At 39.4% G+C, this 21,037-nt stretch overlaps 1 protein-coding gene and 1 long non-coding RNA gene across 5 annotated transcripts in view; one reads left to right on the top strand and one right to left on the bottom strand.

Moving 5' to 3' along the window:
- Window positions 1–885: 885 nt before the first annotated feature.
- Window positions 886–8,669, bottom strand: LOC135300075 (uncharacterized). The gene is made up of 3 exons (XR_010361955.1): window positions 8,458–8,669; window positions 3,767–3,898; window positions 886–1,005 (listed from the first exon to the last, which is right to left on the bottom strand). It is a non-coding gene; the product is annotated as an uncharacterized LOC135300075 (long non-coding RNA).
- Window positions 8,670–9,206: 537 nt separating this feature from the next.
- The window catches only part of TAPT1 (transmembrane anterior posterior transformation 1), a 49,135-nt gene continuing 37,304 nt past the window's right edge, over window positions 9,207–21,037 (top strand). For 2 of the 4 annotated variants that reach the window (XM_064418590.1, XM_064418591.1), the window contains exon 1: window positions 17,961–18,078. In XM_064418590.1, the coding sequence (XP_064274660.1) occupies window positions 18,069–18,078 (10 nt within the window). In that variant the 5' untranslated portion in view covers window positions 17,961–18,068. Of the gene's footprint in view, window positions 9,464–13,769; window positions 13,901–17,959; window positions 18,079–21,037 lie in introns of those variants that run through there. The other 2 variants (XM_064418587.1, XM_064418589.1) reach the window with 2 other exon arrangements.

Consider the following 21,037-nt stretch of genomic DNA (forward strand, 5'->3'; position numbering starts at 1 on the left):
TAGTGCACCCTGGTCACTAAAATAACTCCAGAGTCAGACTTTGGATCAAGTTACCACAACCAAGCAACTGACTAATGCCCACAAAAATATCCATATACATGGGAGTCATCTTTGTGCAAGCTGGTTGGATAATTGCATGTCTAGGCTTGTTTTCATCAACACCTCCATGGGATATTGGGTACTTGGTCAGGGGAACATGCATTTCTGTGTGCAGGTGCTCTCAACAAACATTTATATCAATGCATATTGGTGCAAGATTTTTTGGCCAGAACAAGCCATTAGGATGTAAAGAAGCATATATTCATAAACTTGAGATAGAAGTAAATCCTGCTAACACAAATATTGTCAGTACTTTAAATGCAACAGTGTTTTATACATAATTTACATTACTTTTTCTTAGTTACATGACTTTTCTTAGTTTCTGCCTGTGTTTCAAAACGTGATCTCATTTTCCAAAAATGAATATATTTAATTTTGTTTCCATTAAATTGCTAGATTTTTTAACCTTTTCCTGAACCAGCAGGGGGAGGAAAGCTTGAATCTGCTTTCTAGAGGGACCCCTTTGGAAGCTTCCTCCCAAATTTGCCTTAAACCAGGACAAATTGTTTCCCCAAGACATATGTTCTGGTATTCCAATGTGAACACAGCAACTGACGAATAGAATCTCAAGTTTTACATTTGATGGCTCTCCATGACTTCTGCTAACTCAAAATGTGACTCTGGGGCATATAAAGTGTTGAGGATTACAGAATCTCACAACAAAAATAATTTGAAAATGGAAAGGAAAAAATATGTTTAGTTATTGTTGTGCTGTTTGATTGAAATATAGGGTAGGTAGGGTTACTCTGCAGGAATATCAAACATTTTCAGTGTCAAGTGCCTTTCTTTATGATCTGTCAGTGCTGAAAGAACAAACCCAATACATTCCACTGGATCTTGTTACTCATCAAGGTAGAGCAATTCCAACTCCTGCAGTTCCAAATGATAATTGGACTCGTAAGGAGCCTGCCAAATTAAAATTGCCTGCTTAAAACATAAAACTTGAGCAAAAAAAAGGACAGGAGATTTTGAGTCCAGTTGATGATGTGTTCTTATCTCATCAGGCTACTACAGAGGGTCTTTGGCACATAAGAAATCACTCCCCTGATGTTCTCACTATGCTGTTGATAGACACAATTTGATATGTTGATGGATATACTTTGTAAGTGTATCAAAACTCTATAGCTGCACACTAACATATAAAAGATCATAAAGACTATATTGGTGTTACTGAAATTAATTTAGAGTTTAATTTGATCCAAATTCTGTTCTCACATTTGACAACTGAACTGTAAGAGTTAATAACAAAACCAATAAATAAAGAAAAAGTCTATCTGAAGGGATGATTATTATTAAAAAGCCACAGCACTGAACCCCTTCCTGAAATAGAATGACTGATTTTAGAACAACTTTATGTTAAAAAAATACTTAAAATTTACCTTGATTTCAGCTTCTAAAGTTGGCCTTGACTTCAGTATTTTGTTGTCATATATTTGTAAATAAACATTTGTGTGTCTATATATATGTAAAAAACAATGTGTGTTCATGAAGAACAGTTCTGTAGGAAGTTTCTCACCCTTATATGGATTAAGTGGATTAAGTGGATTAAGTGTACCCATTCTAGCATTGTTTAAATAGCAAATAACAATTAAACAATAAAACATTTATTCTTTCAAACTTCAAATATTTCAAAACCAGTCCCAACCTCATGAACACTGCATGAGTCCAGTGAAGGTCATGACTTTATTTTGCCTTGCAAGGACTGAAGATTTAGTCTCAAAGCCATTAGTCCTATATTTATAAGCAATTTATTTCCTTTACTGTGTATGCTATAGTCCATGGTTTTCACATGCAGGTATAATTACAAAATGAACCATGATTTTCACAAATAGAAGACTAAGCTTAGTATCCCAGAACCTCTTAATTGATCCAGTTACTCCTACAGGAGGCACAATGCTTTTTAAGAACACACGGGCCTTGGTGGGATGCATCAATGAGTGGTGAGAGAGCTGGCAGAAACTATAGTGAGGCCATTCATGATCACCTTTGTAAGGTCATGGAGATCAGGAGAGGTGACTGAGGACTGCAAGAAATCAAATGTCACCCCCGTCTTCAAAAAGGACAAGAAGGACCCAAGGAACTACTGTCCAGTCAGCATGACCTCTATCCCTGGAAAGGTAATGGGGTGCCTCATTCTGGAGGCCATCTCTTGCATGGATGACAAAGGTGATCAGCAATAGTCAGCATGAATCATGCTCAGCCAACCAGATTGCCTTTTATGGGGAAACAACTACCTAGAGGAATAAGGGGAGAGCAGTGGATATTGCCAACCCTGACTTCAGCAAGCCTTTCAACACTGTCTTCCAAACATCCTCATAGGGTCAGGAACTGTGGACTGGATGAGTGGACAGTGAGGTGAATTGAGAACTGGCTGAACAGCAGATCCCAGAGGTTTGCAATCAGGGGCACAGGGTCCAGTTGGAGGCCTGTCACTAGGGGTGTGCCCCAGGGATCAATACTGGTCCTAGGATTGTTTAACTTCTTCACCAGTAGCTTGGATGAAGGTCCAGAACCTCCTCAGCAGGTTCACTAACAGCACAAAGCTGTGAGGAGTTTTGGGCTGGTCCCCCTGAGTGCTGTGCAGCCCTTCAGAAGGCCCTGGGCAGGTTGGAGAGATGGGCAGAAAGGAACCATCTGGAATTCAACAAAGGCAAGTTCAGGCCCCTTAATCTGGAAAAGAATAAACCTGGGCACCTGCACAGGCCAAGGGCTGACGTGCAGGAAAGCCCAGCTCTGTGGAGAAGGACCTGGGGGTCCTGCTGGACAACAAGCTGTCCCTGAGCCAGGAGTGTGCCCTGGGGGCCAAGAGGGACAATGGTACCCTGGGGTGCATTATGGAGACATTGCCAGCACACTGAGGGATGGGATCCTGCCCCTCTACTCAGCCCTACTGAGGCCACATCTGCAGAGCTGTGTCCAGTTCTGGGCTCCTCAGTGCAGGAGAGACATGGAGCTCGTGGATCATGCCCAGCAGTGGGCAATGAAGATGATGAAGGGTCATGAGCATCTGTCTTATGAGGAAAGGCTGAGGGAGCTGGGCCTGTCCAGTCTTGAGAAGAGAAAACTGGAAGGGGAGCTCATCCATGTCTGTCAATAACTCCTGTGGCAGGAGGATGGAGCCAGGCTCTGCTCACTGCTGCCAAGCAATAGGAAAAGAGGCAATGGGTGTAACTACCTGACACCCAGGTAGCTACAGCTGAACATGAGGAAAAACTTCTTTACTGTGCAGGCGACTGCATGGAACAGGTTGCCCAAAGAGGCTGTGGAGTCTCCCACACTGGAAATGTTCAAGAAGTGTCAGCTCTGTGCCATATTCTCTGGGATAGCACTGCTTGAGCAGGGAGGTTGGATCAGATGATCCACTGTGGTCCCTCCCAATCTTACCCCTTCTGTGATTCTGTGATTTTTACTGCCTAAAGTCAGAAAACGCCCTTATGTTCAAATCTAACACATTTGAATTCTCTTCTGAGTAGAGATGTTTCCCAGAAGCAAAAGACTTAAGATCTAGAGATCTCACAACCTAATTTTAGGCACAAAGCTTGTATATATCTATACATATCTATACATTTCTATACCTACATATCTTCTTACATTATCATAATAGAAATGCCCTTGCTGAATTGAGATCTTCAACTTGTTAAAATCAATAGGACCATTTACAGCAAACCTGATTGTTAATGATTCTTCTAACAGATTTCCATCTCCACTCGGGTTTGGCATGACTGAAAACTCATATTGTAAATTCAGTCATAAAACCCCGGACACTCTAAATTTGGGATTTAATCTCTGCTCCCCGGACCTGAAAAATATGAAGAAATAGTAGATTGAAACTTATACATCGGGAAACCCAGTTTTAGAGTAACTTATTTTATGACACCCTAACAAAACACCAACCAATTTCTGTAGGATAGTAGAAGTTTCATTCTTAGCTACAGGAAACTCATGTTTAGGTGCTGAGACCCTATTTGCCAGGTGCTCTCCTCAATTCTTGACTTTTGGAGCTCTTTATAACCATTTTTCCATCTGCATTTTCTCCATCGATTTCCTCCCACCTAGTCCTCTCACACTTCATGTCTGGCTTAGCTTTCCTGAGAAAGCAGCTGGGGATGGAGTCAAAGGCAGCTGCACTTATATTTTATAACACTTAAAACTATCTTGTCATGTATAGAGCCATCTTTGAATGGTATGCTGCTACAGGCACATAATGTGAGAAAAAGAGAAAAGAAGATATTACAAAACCTTTTTTCAGCATCTCAGGCTGAAGGTTGTGATAAAAGCAACTTGGAAATGAAGAGACTTAGGAATCTTGGTACTACTCTACTTTCAAACTTTACTTTGAACTTCATGGAGATATGACTCATCACAGAGTTCAGTGATGCTGATGTAGACACTTTGTTGCTTTTCTTACATAAAAGCTGTCAGTGGTTCAGATGTTTGCACTCCAACAGAGGCAGCGGTTTAAGTATTAGCATTAGTATTGTGGTATTTTAAACAAGATATAAAACCTGAAGAAAGCTTGGCACTGAGAAATGGAGATCAGATCATGGGCAGGAAAGCACTGTCACCGATGGTCACAGAAAATGTATTGATTTAAAAAAAAAATTAAATTTGAAAGAAAAATACATACAAAAATATTACACTGGGAAACTCTTAGAAGTGTTAAAAATCAAATAATTTTATTAAATTTATTTTTAAGATAATGTGAGCATGTATTTAAAAACCTGTAATACTGAACCAACTTTCTGCAACTCTTCCCTTCAGTCCTGCTTGAACAATGGTCCCAGGATAAAATGCCATATAAAAGCATCTCAAAAGAACTATTTCTCCAAAAATTTCAAAGATGGCAGGTGTGGACAATCATGCCACTGGAAAGCACCATTGATTTTAACTGTGCAGTAGCTCCTGTGCTATATAATGAGGTATCTAGAGCAAACAAACAATGGAAATGTACCAGTGAGAAGTCAAACTCGACTTTCAGGTACTGTAGTATTGCATAACATGATTTGTACTTTCATTATTCAAGGACATGCTGATGTTGAGTAATGCCTTTAGCTTACCTAGGAGTCAACCTAATCTTTAGCCTACAACATAGCAAAAAATATGGTAAACTTTAGCATTGTCATTTTCTATTGAGACTTTTTTAAAAAGTGAAACAGCGTATGAAAATTGCTTATACTGATTATTTTTCATATGTGAGGAATATCCCATGAAAAATTAATGTGCTGCTTAGATGTTGAACATAAAATGGAGGAAAAAGTCTTTACGGGATTTTTCCCCTGTGGGCGTAAACAGATATTTTTAACTTCAGCTACCAAACACAACCGACCGAGACAGAATTAGATTATATTTCCAACCAATACTTTTATACCTTGAAAATATATGACAGCTGCAACTCTGAAAGATTTAGAACTAAGTTTGTTAATATCAGTTGTTGCTAAGAGATGCATTGCCTTTAGTAGAAGAATGAATATGCACTCACATTATAAATGGATTGACGAACTAGAAGTCACAAACTCAACACAAAATAAATTGTTTATATTACAAAAGGGGCTAAAAATATTCTATTGTGGAAATAAATCAGCATTATTGCGCTTAGAATTCACCATTAATTTTGCTAACTTACTTCCTCACAAAAAGTGTACACACCAATGACACTTTTAAAAATGAAAAATTATAGATAATCACATTCAAGATCAAAATTCAAGATAATTCTTGCAGGAGACTCAAGAAACTAAATATTTAAACCATACCTTTTTAGTATCTAGTCTGTTTTGAATGATATTGCAAAGTCTAAAGAAGTTTGAGCCCCACTAGCAAAAAAGCTTACAATGGAAAGAAACTACATGTTTTCACATAGTTATGAGTATTGCAGTTACTTGTAACTGTTTCATATTGCATTGTTACTATCATAATTTTAACACCTGCCTCTTCTTTATTGTTAGATAAATGTATTAATGTATTCTTTTTTCACTTAACTGTGCTTGGGGCAGTGCACTGAATTTCTCTAGACTCCTTTCACATTTCCTAACCTATGTCCACAAGTTACTTTTCATGTGAAATATAATTTTGGTGCTAGATCTTCTTTCCATGTTTCTATTATTACCTAAAAAGAAGAACTTAGTTTATGTCTTTTTAACACACATCACTGATATATCATCTCTCTTAAGAGGGCTGTCTGAGTTGGTGGGGGAGAATGACATAGATGACAAGATCTGAAAAGACAACAAAGTTCTGCCAGCAAAAAGCATTAACAAAAAAAATTATTATGCATTTTCCAAGTCTTCTTCTCAGTGACCTTCTGTTGCGGCTTGTGGGAGAAAAAATCCACTACAAAAAAGGAGGAATTTTAAATCATGTAAAATATTCTTCAGAGTAAAAGAACTCTCCTCACTTGGAGAGAGTAATGAGTACTCAAGGACTAAAGCACAGCTGAGCTGGATACACTATAAAAGTTTTAATACTGAACGGTGCCAGAAAAACTTTTCTGATATCAAATTAGTAAAAATCCCTCTGTGATGATTATGTATAAGATACTTTTTGGGTAGTTTAAACATTAGTCTACTATATGTATGGAAAATTTAAAGAAAAAAATTAAGTAGCTTGTGGAAAGAAAGCCCCAAAGATCAAAAGAGCTGACATTCCTAATAAAATTTAAGTAGCCCTTGCTTCTCAGTCTGTATTCACCATCCTAGTGGTTTTTGCTGTTCTATGAATGAAACTGGGTTTGTCTCCTGGGAGACAGTCATTGTTTTGAAACAATCCTCCCTCTCCTCCCCACCTGCTAATTATCTCTTGGGGAAAAAGGTGGAACGGCAGCTGTAGGAACACTGACAGGGCTGTGGCTTGTTCTAAGAAAATCGTTTCAGGAAAAAGATTCGTGAGCACTGTCGCAGAGTCACTCCACAGCATGTCTCAAAGCAGATAAGCTATGGAAGGCAAAAAAAAAATCAGCTTTTCCTGCCCAAACAGCAAATGGTTCCAGATAACTCCCAACAGCTGATATCATAATGAACCACTACTTCCTATACGAACACTGCTAACGTTTCTCACCAGGCAAATTTTCTCCTCTGTCTTGGCTAGTTCAAGGCCTCAAATACCTAAACACTGGATTTTGCTGCCACTGGGTTGACCTTCCAGAAGTGGCCACTGTGCCAAAATATCACATACAATATTTGGAACACACGTATTTGCACGTGAAAAAGAACATACTAATAATCCAGCAAATTATGTTTATAAACTGTATGTAAATACTGAAAAAAAAATGCAGAAGGACTCCATGGGTAGAAACTCAAGGATATCTGTTCAATGTACTTTTGAAGTGTCAAAAGTAGAGTGAATTCTTAGCTGAACCACATTGCAGTCATAATATTATCGTGCCTTCAGCTGAATTACTTCAAGCAGAAAACTGAAGATCTTGTAAATTAAGCAAGGTTGTCTTGGGTCAGCCCCTGAAGACAAAAATGTATGTGCTGTCACAACTGGTGCCAGCAACTCATTAGATGGCTTCTCAGTGGGCCCGAATAAGATGTTAGATGATGCTTGATGCTGCAAGTACCTTCTTTTCAGTAAGACTGACAACAAGGTTGTGACAATTTGTTGGCCTTAAAAATCATGCAATGCATCTTATGGTTGGATCAAACTTTTATACAGTTGGAAGGAGAGAAGCAGAACATCTCTCAGGGCATCACTTTGCATAGACTGCACCAGCCCTTCAGCTGAGAGAATTTTTCAGTTCTTTTTGAAGCTTTTGTTCTGCATCCTAATTTTCCAACTGCTTTTTACATCTAAAGAGAAATGATGAAACTCCAGACTGATAATGTGTGGTATAGTAGCTATCACTGATAGCTCCCTCTGTGATACTCTTATTACACAGTATCATTGTCTGCAAAAAGCACTCCCCCATCTGAAGACACAATTTTTGGATTTGGATACAAAAATTGGATTGAATACAAAATTGGATTGGATACAAAATTTGGATTGAAAATACAAGATTTGGCTTGAAATGCCAGATTTACGGCATTTAGAACTACTAATGGCAATGGAAATGGGCACATTCAGTCTATCCAAAGCCCGAAATGCTCTTTGAGACAACTGTGCAATTAACTTAGAGTTATAGATGAAGACTACTATGGCCTTCCAAAGAAAGCATCAAACATTCTTTGTTTTCCCAGGGTGAGTGGCTAAATATTAAGCTGACTGAATCTGGCCTGTGAATGCACGATAAGAACAAGAGAACTCAATGTGAAGGAGATCTCGTACTTGAAACTCAGGCCAGGTATTTTGTCCTCCAGCCCACGTGAATTCCCCTGCAAACAAGTGCTTCACTGTTACCTTGGGCTGCCTGCTTCATGTACTCACATTTGTACATAAATAACAAGCAGTTCTGTGGCAGGAACAATTCTTTTTCATTAGTATGAAAATTTTTCATTTTTCATTAGTCTCCAGCAAGCCTCATCACCGCCATGGAAGGAAAGCTGCCTGCTGCCAGGAAGGAAAGGCTTTCCAGCAGTTCGCGAGCCCCGCTCGTTTTTGAGGCCCTGTTTGCCGGGCTGGCCGAGCTCTTTGGGCTCTCCAAGGCTCGGGGCGAGCCGGGCGGGGCCGGCCCGGCCGGGGCAGCGCGGGGCTGTGACCTCAGGCGCCCGGCCCCGAGGCCAGGCCAGCTCGTGCTCTCCACTTCACTGAAGCCCTGTTGGCTTTAAAGTTAATAATTCACCACTCGCTTTCCATTTTTGAACAAGGTGTTTATTTGCGTGGTTCAAGGTTTAATCGCCTTGCTAGCAACCGCTTTGAGCCGCCGTCCCGCGGCCCGTGGAGAGGGGAGGGGGGGACGTGACACCGTGACCGTCACACGCGTTTTGCGAAAAACGGCAGAAGCCCCGCTGGGCCTGTCCGCCGACGCAAACCGGGCGCCTTCCGCCGCACGGGCCTCAGAGCCAGCGGAGCCCGGGCCGGGGCAGCGGGCGGCGCCGGCTGAGCGCCCGGCCGCTGAGGGGTTAACGGCGGCAAGATGGCGGCGCGCCAGCCCGCCCCTCCCCGCCCCTCGCGCGCGGGGCAGCGGCGCGCGGCCGGGCCCGCGGCTGTCGCGCGGTGATGAGTCACCGGCAGGCGCGCGGCGCGGGGGCGGCGGGCGCGCAGCGGGCGGCGAACATGGCCGGCGTTGCCGACGCCGCCGCCGCCGCCGCGCCGGGCAGCGGCGGGGAAGGGCGGCCGGACAGCGGCCGCGGCGAGCCGAAAACTCTCTGGGGGAGCAGCGAGCCGCGGCCGCCCGCCGCCGGCCCGGGGCAGCCGTCCCCGCAGCAGCGAACGGAGACGTTGGGCTTCTACGAGAGCGACCGGGGCAGGAAGAAGAAGCGGAGCCTCTCGGGTGAGGGGCGGCGGCGGGGCGAGCGGGCTCCTCCTCGCGGCAGAGGGGGCCCCGGGACGGGGTGGCCCCCGCGGGGTGCCGGGGCGGCCGTAGCGGCGTTGCCCAGGGCGGGGGCCGCCCGCCCGTGCCAACTTGGGAAAGTGCGGCGGGACCGGGCGGGCCCCGGGAGCTCTCCCTCAGCCCCCGCCTGTCCTCGGGCCCCGCTCGGCGCGGGGCTGCAGGGGTGCCCGTGCCCTGTCCGTGCCCTGTCGCGCAGTTTGGCAGCTGCTGCCGCTCGGGGCTTTGCGAGCCGTGCTGTGCCCCGAGCGGGACCGGCTGCCGGGCTCGAGCCGTGCCCGGCTGCGGCTGCAGCGGAGCGGCGCCGCTCAGAGCGCCGGGAGGCTGCGGGCTCGCTCAACTTTCTTGCTGAAGTGCTAGAAGTGTTTCGTTGTCTTAGCACTTCTTGTTGTTACGCGTTCACAGCTGCGGCTACGCTGATCTTTGCCTCTGCTGCTGGTGGCAGTGACTGCTAGAACTTTGAAGTTGTACGCAGATTATTAAAAGTTGTTTAAAGTAAATGAAATGTGCCAGCTGGGGATTTATAAGGAAAAAAAATAAGGGGAAATGTCATGGCCTTTGCTATCAGTATGCAGCTTTATTGACATTTGGAGTTCAACCTGTTATTTCAGTAATTTTTTTAATTTAAACCCCTGCCGGTTTTGTAAAAGCTGTCAGTCATCGTGTCAGGATTAGTTTAATGTTGGTAAAGTTATAAATAACTATATTGCCACTGTATCCTTAATTGATTGGCTTCCTGAAAATCTGGAAAGTGCGTAAAGTGTTAAACTTTCAAGGCTTTTTCAGTGTTGCCTTGAATGTGATAACACAGGTCTTATCGAAAAAAAAAAAAAGAAAAGAAAATAATGGGAATTAGGATTAACTTTAATGATGGGTCAATAATTGAATACTTTCCTTCGAGTTTGATGGGTGCAGTGCGTGTTTCTGGTGTGTTATATCATCAGACACGCAGCATCATTGACTGCAGTTCTGTGGTGTTGATGAACAGTACAGAATGTAAAGGTGATGTAATTTCCATAGTTGTAAAGGAATTAGCTTGATGGTAGTAGTATGAATTGCTTTGAGGTGAAAAAAAAAAGATTGAGATACATACTGATGTGCCTGAAAAACAGCTGAACAAATAACTTCATAAAAAGGGGATTGTTACTGGAGGTAGTGGAGAATACTTAGCTGTGTTCACACAATTGATTTGAAATTTGAAAATAGTTAAAAATCTTCGGGGCTCTTTGATGTTTCATGGCAAGAAAACATATCAGGCTTCTTGATTGGGCAACTAAAAATTTTAACTCACGTAAGGGTAGCAATACATTAAATAACAAAGTAGGGCTTTCTTCACTTTGATGAAGCAGGGCTAGTACTGTAAAGAGAAGTTGATTAGAGGAGAAGAAAATGCTTTTAAATGTATATTTTCTTGATTAATTGTCATGCTTATGGAAGAAGTGTGTATTTAGGATTGACGGGAGTGAAGTGAGTGTCTGGAACTGCTGTGTTTAGGATTAAATTTATGATTATAGAATAGAAACTTATTGAAGTGCAGTACATTCCACATTTCCTAAACTTTTCCTCTCCTTTCTGGTTAATGGTTATCCTTTGTGCTGCTATGCATTGAAGTATAACTTAGCTAAATCATTATCTTCTTACCTTGAAGGAATTTGTGTCTTTTGTGTTTTTTGAAGATGCTTATGCTTTCCTGTCCTAAGGTGTGGAGGTAAATGAGCATTAAGAGTATGAATCTGTCTGAACAGATTAAACTTGGGCCACAGTCTAAAACTTTCTGTCTGTGAAAGAGGGGAATTTGAAGTGGGAGGTAGAGTTTACTTTTAAAAGAAAATGTTGCTTGATGCTTTGATAGCAGAATTAGGCTGCTTTTCAAATGATTTAGTACTTTGTTCTGCCTTGGTGTCTCATGCTGTTCTTTTGGTTACTGTGTTTTTCCTACAGGGTCAGCCACTAATCTGTTTCACAGCTGGCACAGAGCTGAGGCTGGTGCTGGGTGGCAGTGAGTGCTCAGGAGGGAGGTGGCTCAGTGTCTGTGTGCTCCAGTGCTTCCCCTGTCACTGGAGAGCTGACTTTGCAGTCACACTCTGGAGCTTGTGTATTGATCAGCCTCGCTCATGAGGATTGATTATCCCTCAATATTTAGGGCGTGAAAGTCTGAGGTGATGAAAACTTAAAATAATTTGGTTTTCAGCGATAGGCCTCTAAAATACTTTGTGTTAGGTAAGAAGGGGTGGGAACAAATAGCTCATTAGCTAAAATGTTAGAATATCTGAAGTTGGTAGGGACTTATAAGTTACCCCATGGTAATTGCCCATATGCATATATTTACTGTGCAGGAAACTTCAGTTGTTTGAGATTGCTGTATCTTTAAGTTAGAGAAGGTTGGTTATTTGAGGTGGAAGAAAATACACCTGGGCAGTTAGCAGAATAATTACTTGGTGTGCTTATACGTACCTGTTTTTACTTTCAAGTTTTTAACATTGAAGAATTGGCGTAAACAAAAAAGTTACAAGTGATAGTGTTACAAAGGGAGACTCCAGAAAACAAGTTTACAAGAGGTCTGAGCACCGATTTCACAGAATGAACTTTGATTGAAACTTTATATGTAAATATTAGTTTATTATTACCCATTAAGCAAGATGTTGTTTTGTTTGTTTTAAAATAAATGCCTTTAAAGCTTTGAGTGGTTTTGGCCTACTTAGTAGAAGTGGATCAGTAATACATAGATCATCAAAATCACTATCCAGTGACAAGCTCGTACACAGGAAAATGGGTCAGTTCTTATTGTTTAAAAAAAAAAAATCCTGATTTATTAACAATACATAATTAATGGATAGATAGTGAGTTTTATAGCAGTGGTCAGTACCAGCCATATGATAAATCACAGTACCAGAAATGCAGAGAATATTAATCAGCACAAACTACAAAGTGCCTGTAATCCCCCCCAAGTTCTAATCACACCTCCCACCCGAGGTAATGCGGGCTGTAAGCACATCCTCTTTTGCTTCTTTTATATTTCTGCTTGAGCTGATTCCTTCTTTGCTTTAAAACTCTTTAATCTTCTGGCTACTGTGAAAGTCTTCATCTTCAATGTGATGAATATTGAGAAGGGATTGCCTCAGACAGTTTTGGGTGAATACTTCATGCAGAGTGTCAGTACTTGCATTCTGCTCTTAACAGCTGTTACCTAAGTTGTTTTACTAAGAATGTACATACAGCCTCTTCCTGCCCTGAAAAATGTAGAGCATTCTACCATGCAAGGCTACTTCTCCTTCCTCTAGTCCCTAAGACTTCGGCTGAAATTTGAATTTACTATTTGTGAACATGTGCTTGTGTCTGTAGCTTTTCATCTGTTTGTCTAGATAAGTGATTTTCATCTTCTGGGTGTTGTGTGAACATTGAGAATTTGTTTTTAAATGCCAGTAACCAGAGATGTTGAACTTCATTGTAGTGTGCTGTCACTTCTGAAGTGTTACAAGGATGTGGTAATGTCAGACCTCGTCTGCAAGTGTTGAAGCTTAAGTTCAACCTTCTTGTGCTGACAGCCTGAATTTCATAACTATAATTTCGTATGTTAAGAATTTTGTAAGATCCTTCTGTGCAAAGTCTTTTTTAGAAGCCATAAGAGCTGCTTAAACACAGGCCAGTCAGCCTTCAGGTTATTTACCTACAGCTGTTAAAACATAGGAGATCTGTACGTGCTTGATGGCTTTTTGGTTGTGAAAGACCTGATCACCAAAGGTTCAGTGTGTTTGTACTGTTTGTGCCCTGAATCGCTTGGGATCGTGCGTCTGTGAACGTTTTGGTGTTGTGGAAAGCTATTCTTTAAAATAAAGAACAAGTTGCTAATGTTGCTGAGTGAGAAAATAGCTTTTAGAAGTCAAAAATAGGGTTTAGTAAATTTAGGAGGTCTGATAATACATTAAGGATTAGATCCACTCATCATGTTGCATTTTGTGTAGTGGCTTTGAGTAGAAGTGGGAAGTAGTGTTTTGTAGAAGTGGGATGTCTGACTGTCTGGGAAAAGTAGTTTGTGGGGAGGCAGCCGGGAATGAACGGGAGAGCCCCGGATTTGCATCTCCTGTAACTCCTTCCATGCAAAGTTATTTAACCATCAGCAGAAACCGTCTGGGTTATAGGCTATGCAAATGAAACATGTAGCAAGTAATAAGTAACAAAAGTAGAGCAGCTTCTCACCCTCTGGAGGTCATGCCTGAAGTGACTTCTGCTTCTGTGTGTTTCTGAATAGATCTTTCCTTGCTGAGATTCATCAGTGCTGAGCTAACGAGAGGTTATTTCCTTGAACACAATGAAGCAAAATACACAGAGCGGCGAGAGAGAGTGTACACGTGCATGAGGATACCAAAAGAACTGGAAAAGGTGAAGTATGCTTTAACTTCTGATTCAATTTAGAGATGAAATCTGTTGACTGAAATAATTTAAGGAACTATTTATTTTCAAAACACTTTTGCTACAAAAGCAAGATGTAAACCTCTATAGTGATTATTTTTCAATGTTACTAACATAAACATTTTTGTTTCAGGGTTTGCCTGTTTGCTTGTTGCTGCTGGCAACTCATGTTATTAGCAGAGACAAACAAGTGCAGATGATGACAAATTAATTCAAGTATAAATATGTCACTGGTCCTTAAAGGAATAATCAAGCAAAAGAAAACTTTTTACAGCAAAATGTAATTTTACATTACAGTTTTTTTTTCAAGTATTTTTTCCAGTGTAAAGTTCTCTGAGAATGGGAAGGTTTCAGTCTTATAAAAATATGGGGACAGATGAATTTTTCTAAGGTTTTTAACTTAATTTTTGTAGTCTTTTATTTTGCTTCTTGCCACTGTTTGTCACATCTCCCCTCTGTCCCAGTGTTATGGCCCTTCCTGAGAGATTCTTGCCATCTCCTTTGTCAGCTTAGATATTATTCTGGCCCTGCAGTGAGCCAGAGTTTTGTTCTGGCTTGACCATGTTGATTTGGGAGCAGCAGCAGCAGCAGTGTGCTCAGGATTGATGAGTAAGGCAACATTGGTAATAAGGTTTGGCCAGGCTGCACTGTAATAATAACATTAAAATTAATACTGCTAAAATTCCCAAAATCTCTAGGGATCAAGTTATGCAGTGCTAAATAATTTTAATTTACACTGAAGAAAGAAGCTTGTTTTGCTCTTCTGTCACTTCAGTCTCCTGCTTTATGCATATTGCCTGTTTGGCATGAGCTGTGGTGCTTGTTGGACCATTCTAGGAGTTAAATCCGCTCATGATTCGGCAGTGAATGTTATACTTTCCTTGTTCTGTTTGCTCTGTGCTAGAATAGTGAGCTGATTTGCTCAGCCAGTATTCTTGAGAAGCCAGAGTCTACACAAGGACAGAAGGGGAGCTTTATAACTAAAGATGAAAGAGCAATGGAGGAGGGAGGAAGGGTGGGCAGGATTCCTTTGGTCAATAGTGCTCATGTTCCCCCTTCAGTACCATTAAATTCTTCCTTCAGCCATGAAGGCCTGGCTTTACCAAATTAAATTCCCAGTCAGTTACTGCAGAAAATCACAGAATGAATGAGATTGGGGTGGACCATGGAGTAGTCCATGCCCTTCCCTAAAGCTGTGTAACCTACAACAGGTTGATCAGGATTGAAGGCTTTGAACATCTTCAGGGATGGTGTCTTCACATCCTCAGTATTTACCCATTCCTGACTTAAAGTAGAGACTCAATTCAATGATACAGCATTTCTACATTATCTCCATTTTTAATTATGTAGATTATTGCATGCTGTCTCCAAGGCACAGAAATTATTCTGAAGGATTGTCACCATAGCTTTTCAATAAAACTTTCGGTGTGTAAGAACACACATATCCAACAGTCTTTTTAAAAATAAGATTAATACTATAAGTGGTGCAACTGATGGGTTTTGCATGGTAAATCAAACTGTGCTTCAGTCTGTGCTTTGAATATGAAATATTATGAAACTGAATAAGAGAGATTTTAAAAATTATAGTTCTCATTTTACACTGAGATTATGAAATAATTTTTTAGTTCTTTGCATTGACTTAGTCCATGTTGGTATACATACTAACTTTATCAAATTGAGCACCTAGAAATCAAGTAAATAGTGTACCTGTTGCAGGAACTGCTTGCCAACGTGATACAAAAATCCACTTGCTTGAAATAAAGCATGTGAGATACTAGTAAAAGTAGAGAAGAATTTTCATGATGGCTTGTTTTGTTTACTACATAATAATATAATTACAAAATAAGAATGAAAACTATAATCAGGTAGAGTGAGAATAAATTGGAGTAAATTGATCAAAGCCTAATCCCAGGTGATATTACTTAATAGGCACTTATTTAACATCCATAGTTTTAGACAGGAGTGTAATGTTCAAAGGGTGGTATTTTTGTTGCTGTTCTGAGTACCCTTTCTTTATTTAGAGAAGCTGGATAATTGACCATGTAAGCACTGCTTCCACTCGGGCATTTGGTGCAGTTTCAGTGGGAGCTTTTCATTGTAGTAGGTTACTTATACTAAATAAGGTGGCCTGCTAGTCTCTATTCCTGCCATCTTCTGGGAACAGCTTTCACTTGATCTCAAAATTAAACTTTGTGCTCCTGTGTTAAATTATAGTTATGATGATGGAAAAGCTCTGTAGGCTTTTCTGTTAGTTCCTTAATATCTGGAATGGAGTAGCAAAAATAATGTTTACAGAAAGGAGTAGAAGGTTCAGCACTGATTATATTTCACTGGATGTATGTAGTAAAAACATTGGGAAAATGAGGACATTCAACAATAATTGAAAATATTGATGCAAGCTTATAGAATGTGAGAAACCATCGTTGCACTCAGGTGGAGAAGAAGTCTGTTTAATTCTAAAAGAAAAAGTAGTGTTGTTTTTGAGATTATAAAGATGTCCTCAAAGAACACAAGCAAAATCATAGGCTATCTTTCTGTTTTGTTGGGGTTAAGGAGTTTAAAAATACTAAGTGTTCAGTTCTGGTCGTTTTCAGTGCTTGAGTATTCAACACCTAGTTTAAAAGTTATTTAAAAAGAAATAGCTTAATGGCATATTAAGGCAGTGCATAAATTTATCCACAATTCATGTATCCACTGCTCCTGATAACTTTGAATAATAACTGAAAATGATGACATTTTAGAAAACAGTACTAGAGATGAATGACTAAATATCCTAACATCATGATGATAATGAAATATTCTACCACTGTAGAATTGGTTGAAATAATATTATAAAGGAAAATAAAAACTCAGGAATGATGGCAGTGCTGTTGTGCTTAAGTCAGTTGTCTTATGTGGCTTGTAGATAGTTCTGGATTGCAGTCTGTAGGAGTTACAAGGATGTATGAGGTGTAAGAGTGCTCACTGGACATGGAACTGGCCTTTGCAAAACTAACAAAGAAGGTACTTTGAAAGGCAAAGGGACTGTGAGAGATAAAAGTAATTTACTTGTACTTTTGTTTACACCCTCACCCCAGTATCTTCCTTTCCCATCAGCATTACATTCAACTTTCACATGTAAATGCATATCTGACATGGATATCTAGGTCTGCTTAGATGTTGCTAGTCTTAATTGTGTAGCCAGTTAAGCTGGCTTCTATGGAATGATCCTTGCAGGAAAAAACACTAGCTCACAGTCTGACAGAAGCATAAAACCATATTTCTAGACTTCCATTTAGATAGAGCACAGAATCATTTGAAGATGAGATAAAGAAGGATTGTCATATGGAGAGAGTCTGGTATATAGGAGCTTTGGAATTGTGGAGTTTATGTCTAGTTTAATTATCATAGAGTTGCTTGGCTTGTAGTCACACTGAATGGCTTTAATGTTTGTGTAAATTACGGATAAGACATTTAAACTGAGGGCAACTGGAAAACTACCTCTTTGTATGTTATATTCTGTGTATGAAAAGGGTAGTTATTCTTTGAAGGAGATCTGCCACAACTGTAATTAGCTGTGCAATAGAAAATTTACAAGGTAATAGAAAACATTTTGGGGTGAAGACGTTGAAAAAGGAGGTAGGAAGAAAATGGTTGTGCATATTTACGCATAGCTCTGTGGGTTTTTCCTCTAAGGTTCAAGCATGAACTTTGGTAACCTTACAGGAAAGTCACCATTGGAAAATGAGCTACAGTTGTATTCAGCTGCAGTTTATATATTAAATAAAGACTAAGTTCAGTGAGCTGTGAAAGTCTATAAAAGCCTTCACTGCTTGGACCTTGTGGTGCAGAATTTTTGCTGAATAGTCTTCAAATGCATAGCATGTTAATTTTTTTTACAGTTCAGCTGATTGAACAAGTGAGAATATTGTGCTTATTTATTTGGTTAATTAGTCTTATGTAAATGAATGTTTCATAACATAATTCTTTATAAACTTCTTGTGAATTTTATAAACTACTAACATACTTCTGTTTATTTTTGTAATTTAGTTGATGTTTTTTGGAATCTTTTTGTGCCTGGATGCTTTTCTGTATGTGTTCACCCTGCTTCCTTTGAGAGTTTTTCTGGCAATGTTCCGGTTCATCACTTTGCCTTGCTATGGCTTACGGTAAGTTGATTCAAGAGAAAGGTGTTGATAACCTTAAATAAAATTTCACCATTTATGTGTATGCTTCATTTTATGGCCTTGCAGTGCTGTTTGGACTACTAATGACTTCTTCCACTGAAAAAAAAGAAGTCTCAGTCTAAACTAGCCAAAGTAAAGGGGTGTGTGTGACCTTTAAGCTTTACCAGCAGTCACTAATGGTCATCATTGCTTTCTTCAGACACAGCAGTTTGATAACAGCACCACTTAGGCATATTCAGGTTAGTAAAGGAGAGAGATGTAACCTTACCTTTTAGTTTTGTTCTTCCTTATTTTCATGGAAAACTTTGCTGAAAAGATCCCTGAATAAAAAATGTTCTTTCCTCTGAAGAATCCTAGGGAGTGAAACATGGAGAGGAAAACCAAGCAGAATATTAACAAATTTTAGATCTTAATGCCTTGATTTTCTGTTCATATCAATTCTAAGAAGTTGTTAATACATAAAGTTCTTAGTTTTTCTGGCATAGGCATCAAAAATTGGATAGAATTAATCTCCTTCATACAACCTGATACTTCATGATAAAGTTGGTTGTGTAAGCCTGGAGTGTAGTCTAAAATAAAAGGAGCAGTTATATTGATGTATTTTTTTCCCTTGAATAAAGAAAAACTTCAGGATCTTTATTCTGAAATTTCGAAAACTTGAAGTTTATTTATGGTTACTGATTTTTTAATTGTTTTTAATCAAGTTGTTTGTATTTGCATTATCAGGGTTGTTTTTTAATGTGAAGGTCTTTTAGATGCATAGTTTGGAAATGTATGTTCTGATTACAGCAAATGCAAAAAAAAATATTGTAAAATATAGTCTAAAGTTGAGATGTTTGTATTTGGTGAGGTTAAACATAGGCACTAGATGGCAGTCTCTAATGTTTTATTGTGCTGTTAATTTTGTACTGAACCTCAGGCTTACTAGGTCAAGAGAGTTTTCTTAGCTGTGTAAAAATGACAGTTATTTGGTTTTAGCCTGATGACAAGGCAAATTCTGTGCCTCTGTATAGATGCTATTACTAAATTCAGGTAAATGTAATGGAGTTCAATGTGTCATTTAGATCTTACTTTTTCTGTTTTAAAATGTTCTTCCTTGTTTATAAACTCAGCTTTGCTTTTAGCAAAGAAATTTTCTGCTCTTCCGAAATTACAATTAAAGATTTCAAAGACCAGTTACTGGTTTAGATCATTGTTCAATATGCTGACAAAAGTGACATTGGAAGCACCATATGCACTCACATGTATGGGATATGTGTGTATATGCATACATGCACCTGCAATGCTAATATTTAGTCTGCTTGATTGACAGTATTTTGTGTGTCAGGGACAATAGAAGTTGGTTTAATCTATTGAACTTGACTGTGTTGAAGTGTTATCAAGTAAGATGTTGTGAAACTGATGATTATCTTGAGTGAAGAAGTCTTCAGGAGTTGTTTTTGTAACAACTCCTGAAGCAATTTCTTCACAATTTCTTCCAATGTGTTTGGAATTTAGTTCACTAGAATCTCTACTTATTCAGTAGAGGCTTTGTTTAATTCATTCATATTCTAAAGTTGTCTATCATATGTAATGGAACTTCTTCAGATGTAATAATTCTTATTTCCAAGTATTCAGAGCCTGCACTTTGATTTTTTGGGGGTTTTCTTGTTTTTTTTTAGTTATGCTGATTTTATTTGTTATGGCAAAAAAATTTGTGATTTTCATCCAGCTCAGGAAATACATTTTTATGTATTTGTAGCAAAATAAAGTTGAGTAAGTAAAGCACATTTGTAATTACAAAAGGTACTTACAAAGCAGGTGGCTGTTTATCTTCTGGCTTGTTCTTCCTTGCAAATATCAAATAAATGTTGACTAGTTGTTACTTGAACCTGCCACATCATATTCCATTCTGTGTAGTAAATAAAAGTGCTCCTCCCTTCATCCTGACTTTTCTCTCAACATTTCAGTGCAGTAATTGAGCAGTGAGTGTTCTGTTTCCCTTCCAGTTCACTCTTCAGTTCATTTATTTCCTCATAATTCTGTCTTCTCTTTTCCGTGTAGAGAAAAGTTATATTGCCCTTTTTTTTTTAGCAATAAAACAACATTCTATATAAATGACCTAATTCCTGTCTATGGTATATTATGCAAAGTGCTTAAATATAGGGGAAGTGATTTATAGCCTCTTCCACATGTTGTAATATCTCATTTTATGGAGTTCTGAAAGAAAGAGTCGTGTATCTTAAACAGAATAGTTTACTTTTTCTGCCTAGACAGTGTAAGCACTTCAGTTTGACTTCTGTCATCCTTCCTCATCACTTGATCTTTCCTTTTGAGTAAATTTAGTTCTGTGTTTTTGTCAGAGCTATATTGGTGCTGGCAAAGCAATCTTTTTAAAAACTTCAAGAACTTCAATCAGAAGAATCCAAGATTCTATCATTGAGTGAACTAAGCTGCTTTGTTTAATTACTGAGATCAAACTGGCAACGGCTGAATCATGTCATGGTGGTGGTTTTGGCAGGTGTGACTTCATTAGTCTGTGCTCTATAAGTAGCAGGGTGCTTTTAAAAAAAATTAAAGCACTTCACAAAATTAGATTACATCTTCTGAAATTAAAAAATATCAGCTCTACTGTATTTTCTTTTGAGGCAAGAAAAGAACTTTCCTAATGATTCCCTTTGAATCTTGTAGGCTGTTCTCACCTTATTAAAAGATTCTTTGACAGCATAAAAGGTTTGTTGTTCCAGTGAAGTATGGGCCTAGGTAGACAGAGAAGTGGACCTGGTGGAGTTCTGTTTGAATTAGAATCCTTGGTGACAAGTTCCTAAAACTAACTCTACTCAAGGCTGAAAGGTAGAGTTTCCTTTTACAATTCAGACAATTTTTTTATCAATACCTCAGACCCAGAGATTCTGGGTAGAATTATATTGCTGCCTGTTTTTGAAGATCTTTCATAGAGCTA

Source organism: Passer domesticus, chromosome 4 (assembly GCF_036417665.1).
Source record: "Passer domesticus isolate bPasDom1 chromosome 4, bPasDom1.hap1, whole genome shotgun sequence".
Lineage (NCBI taxonomy): Eukaryota > Metazoa > Chordata > Aves > Passeriformes > Passeridae > Passer > Passer domesticus.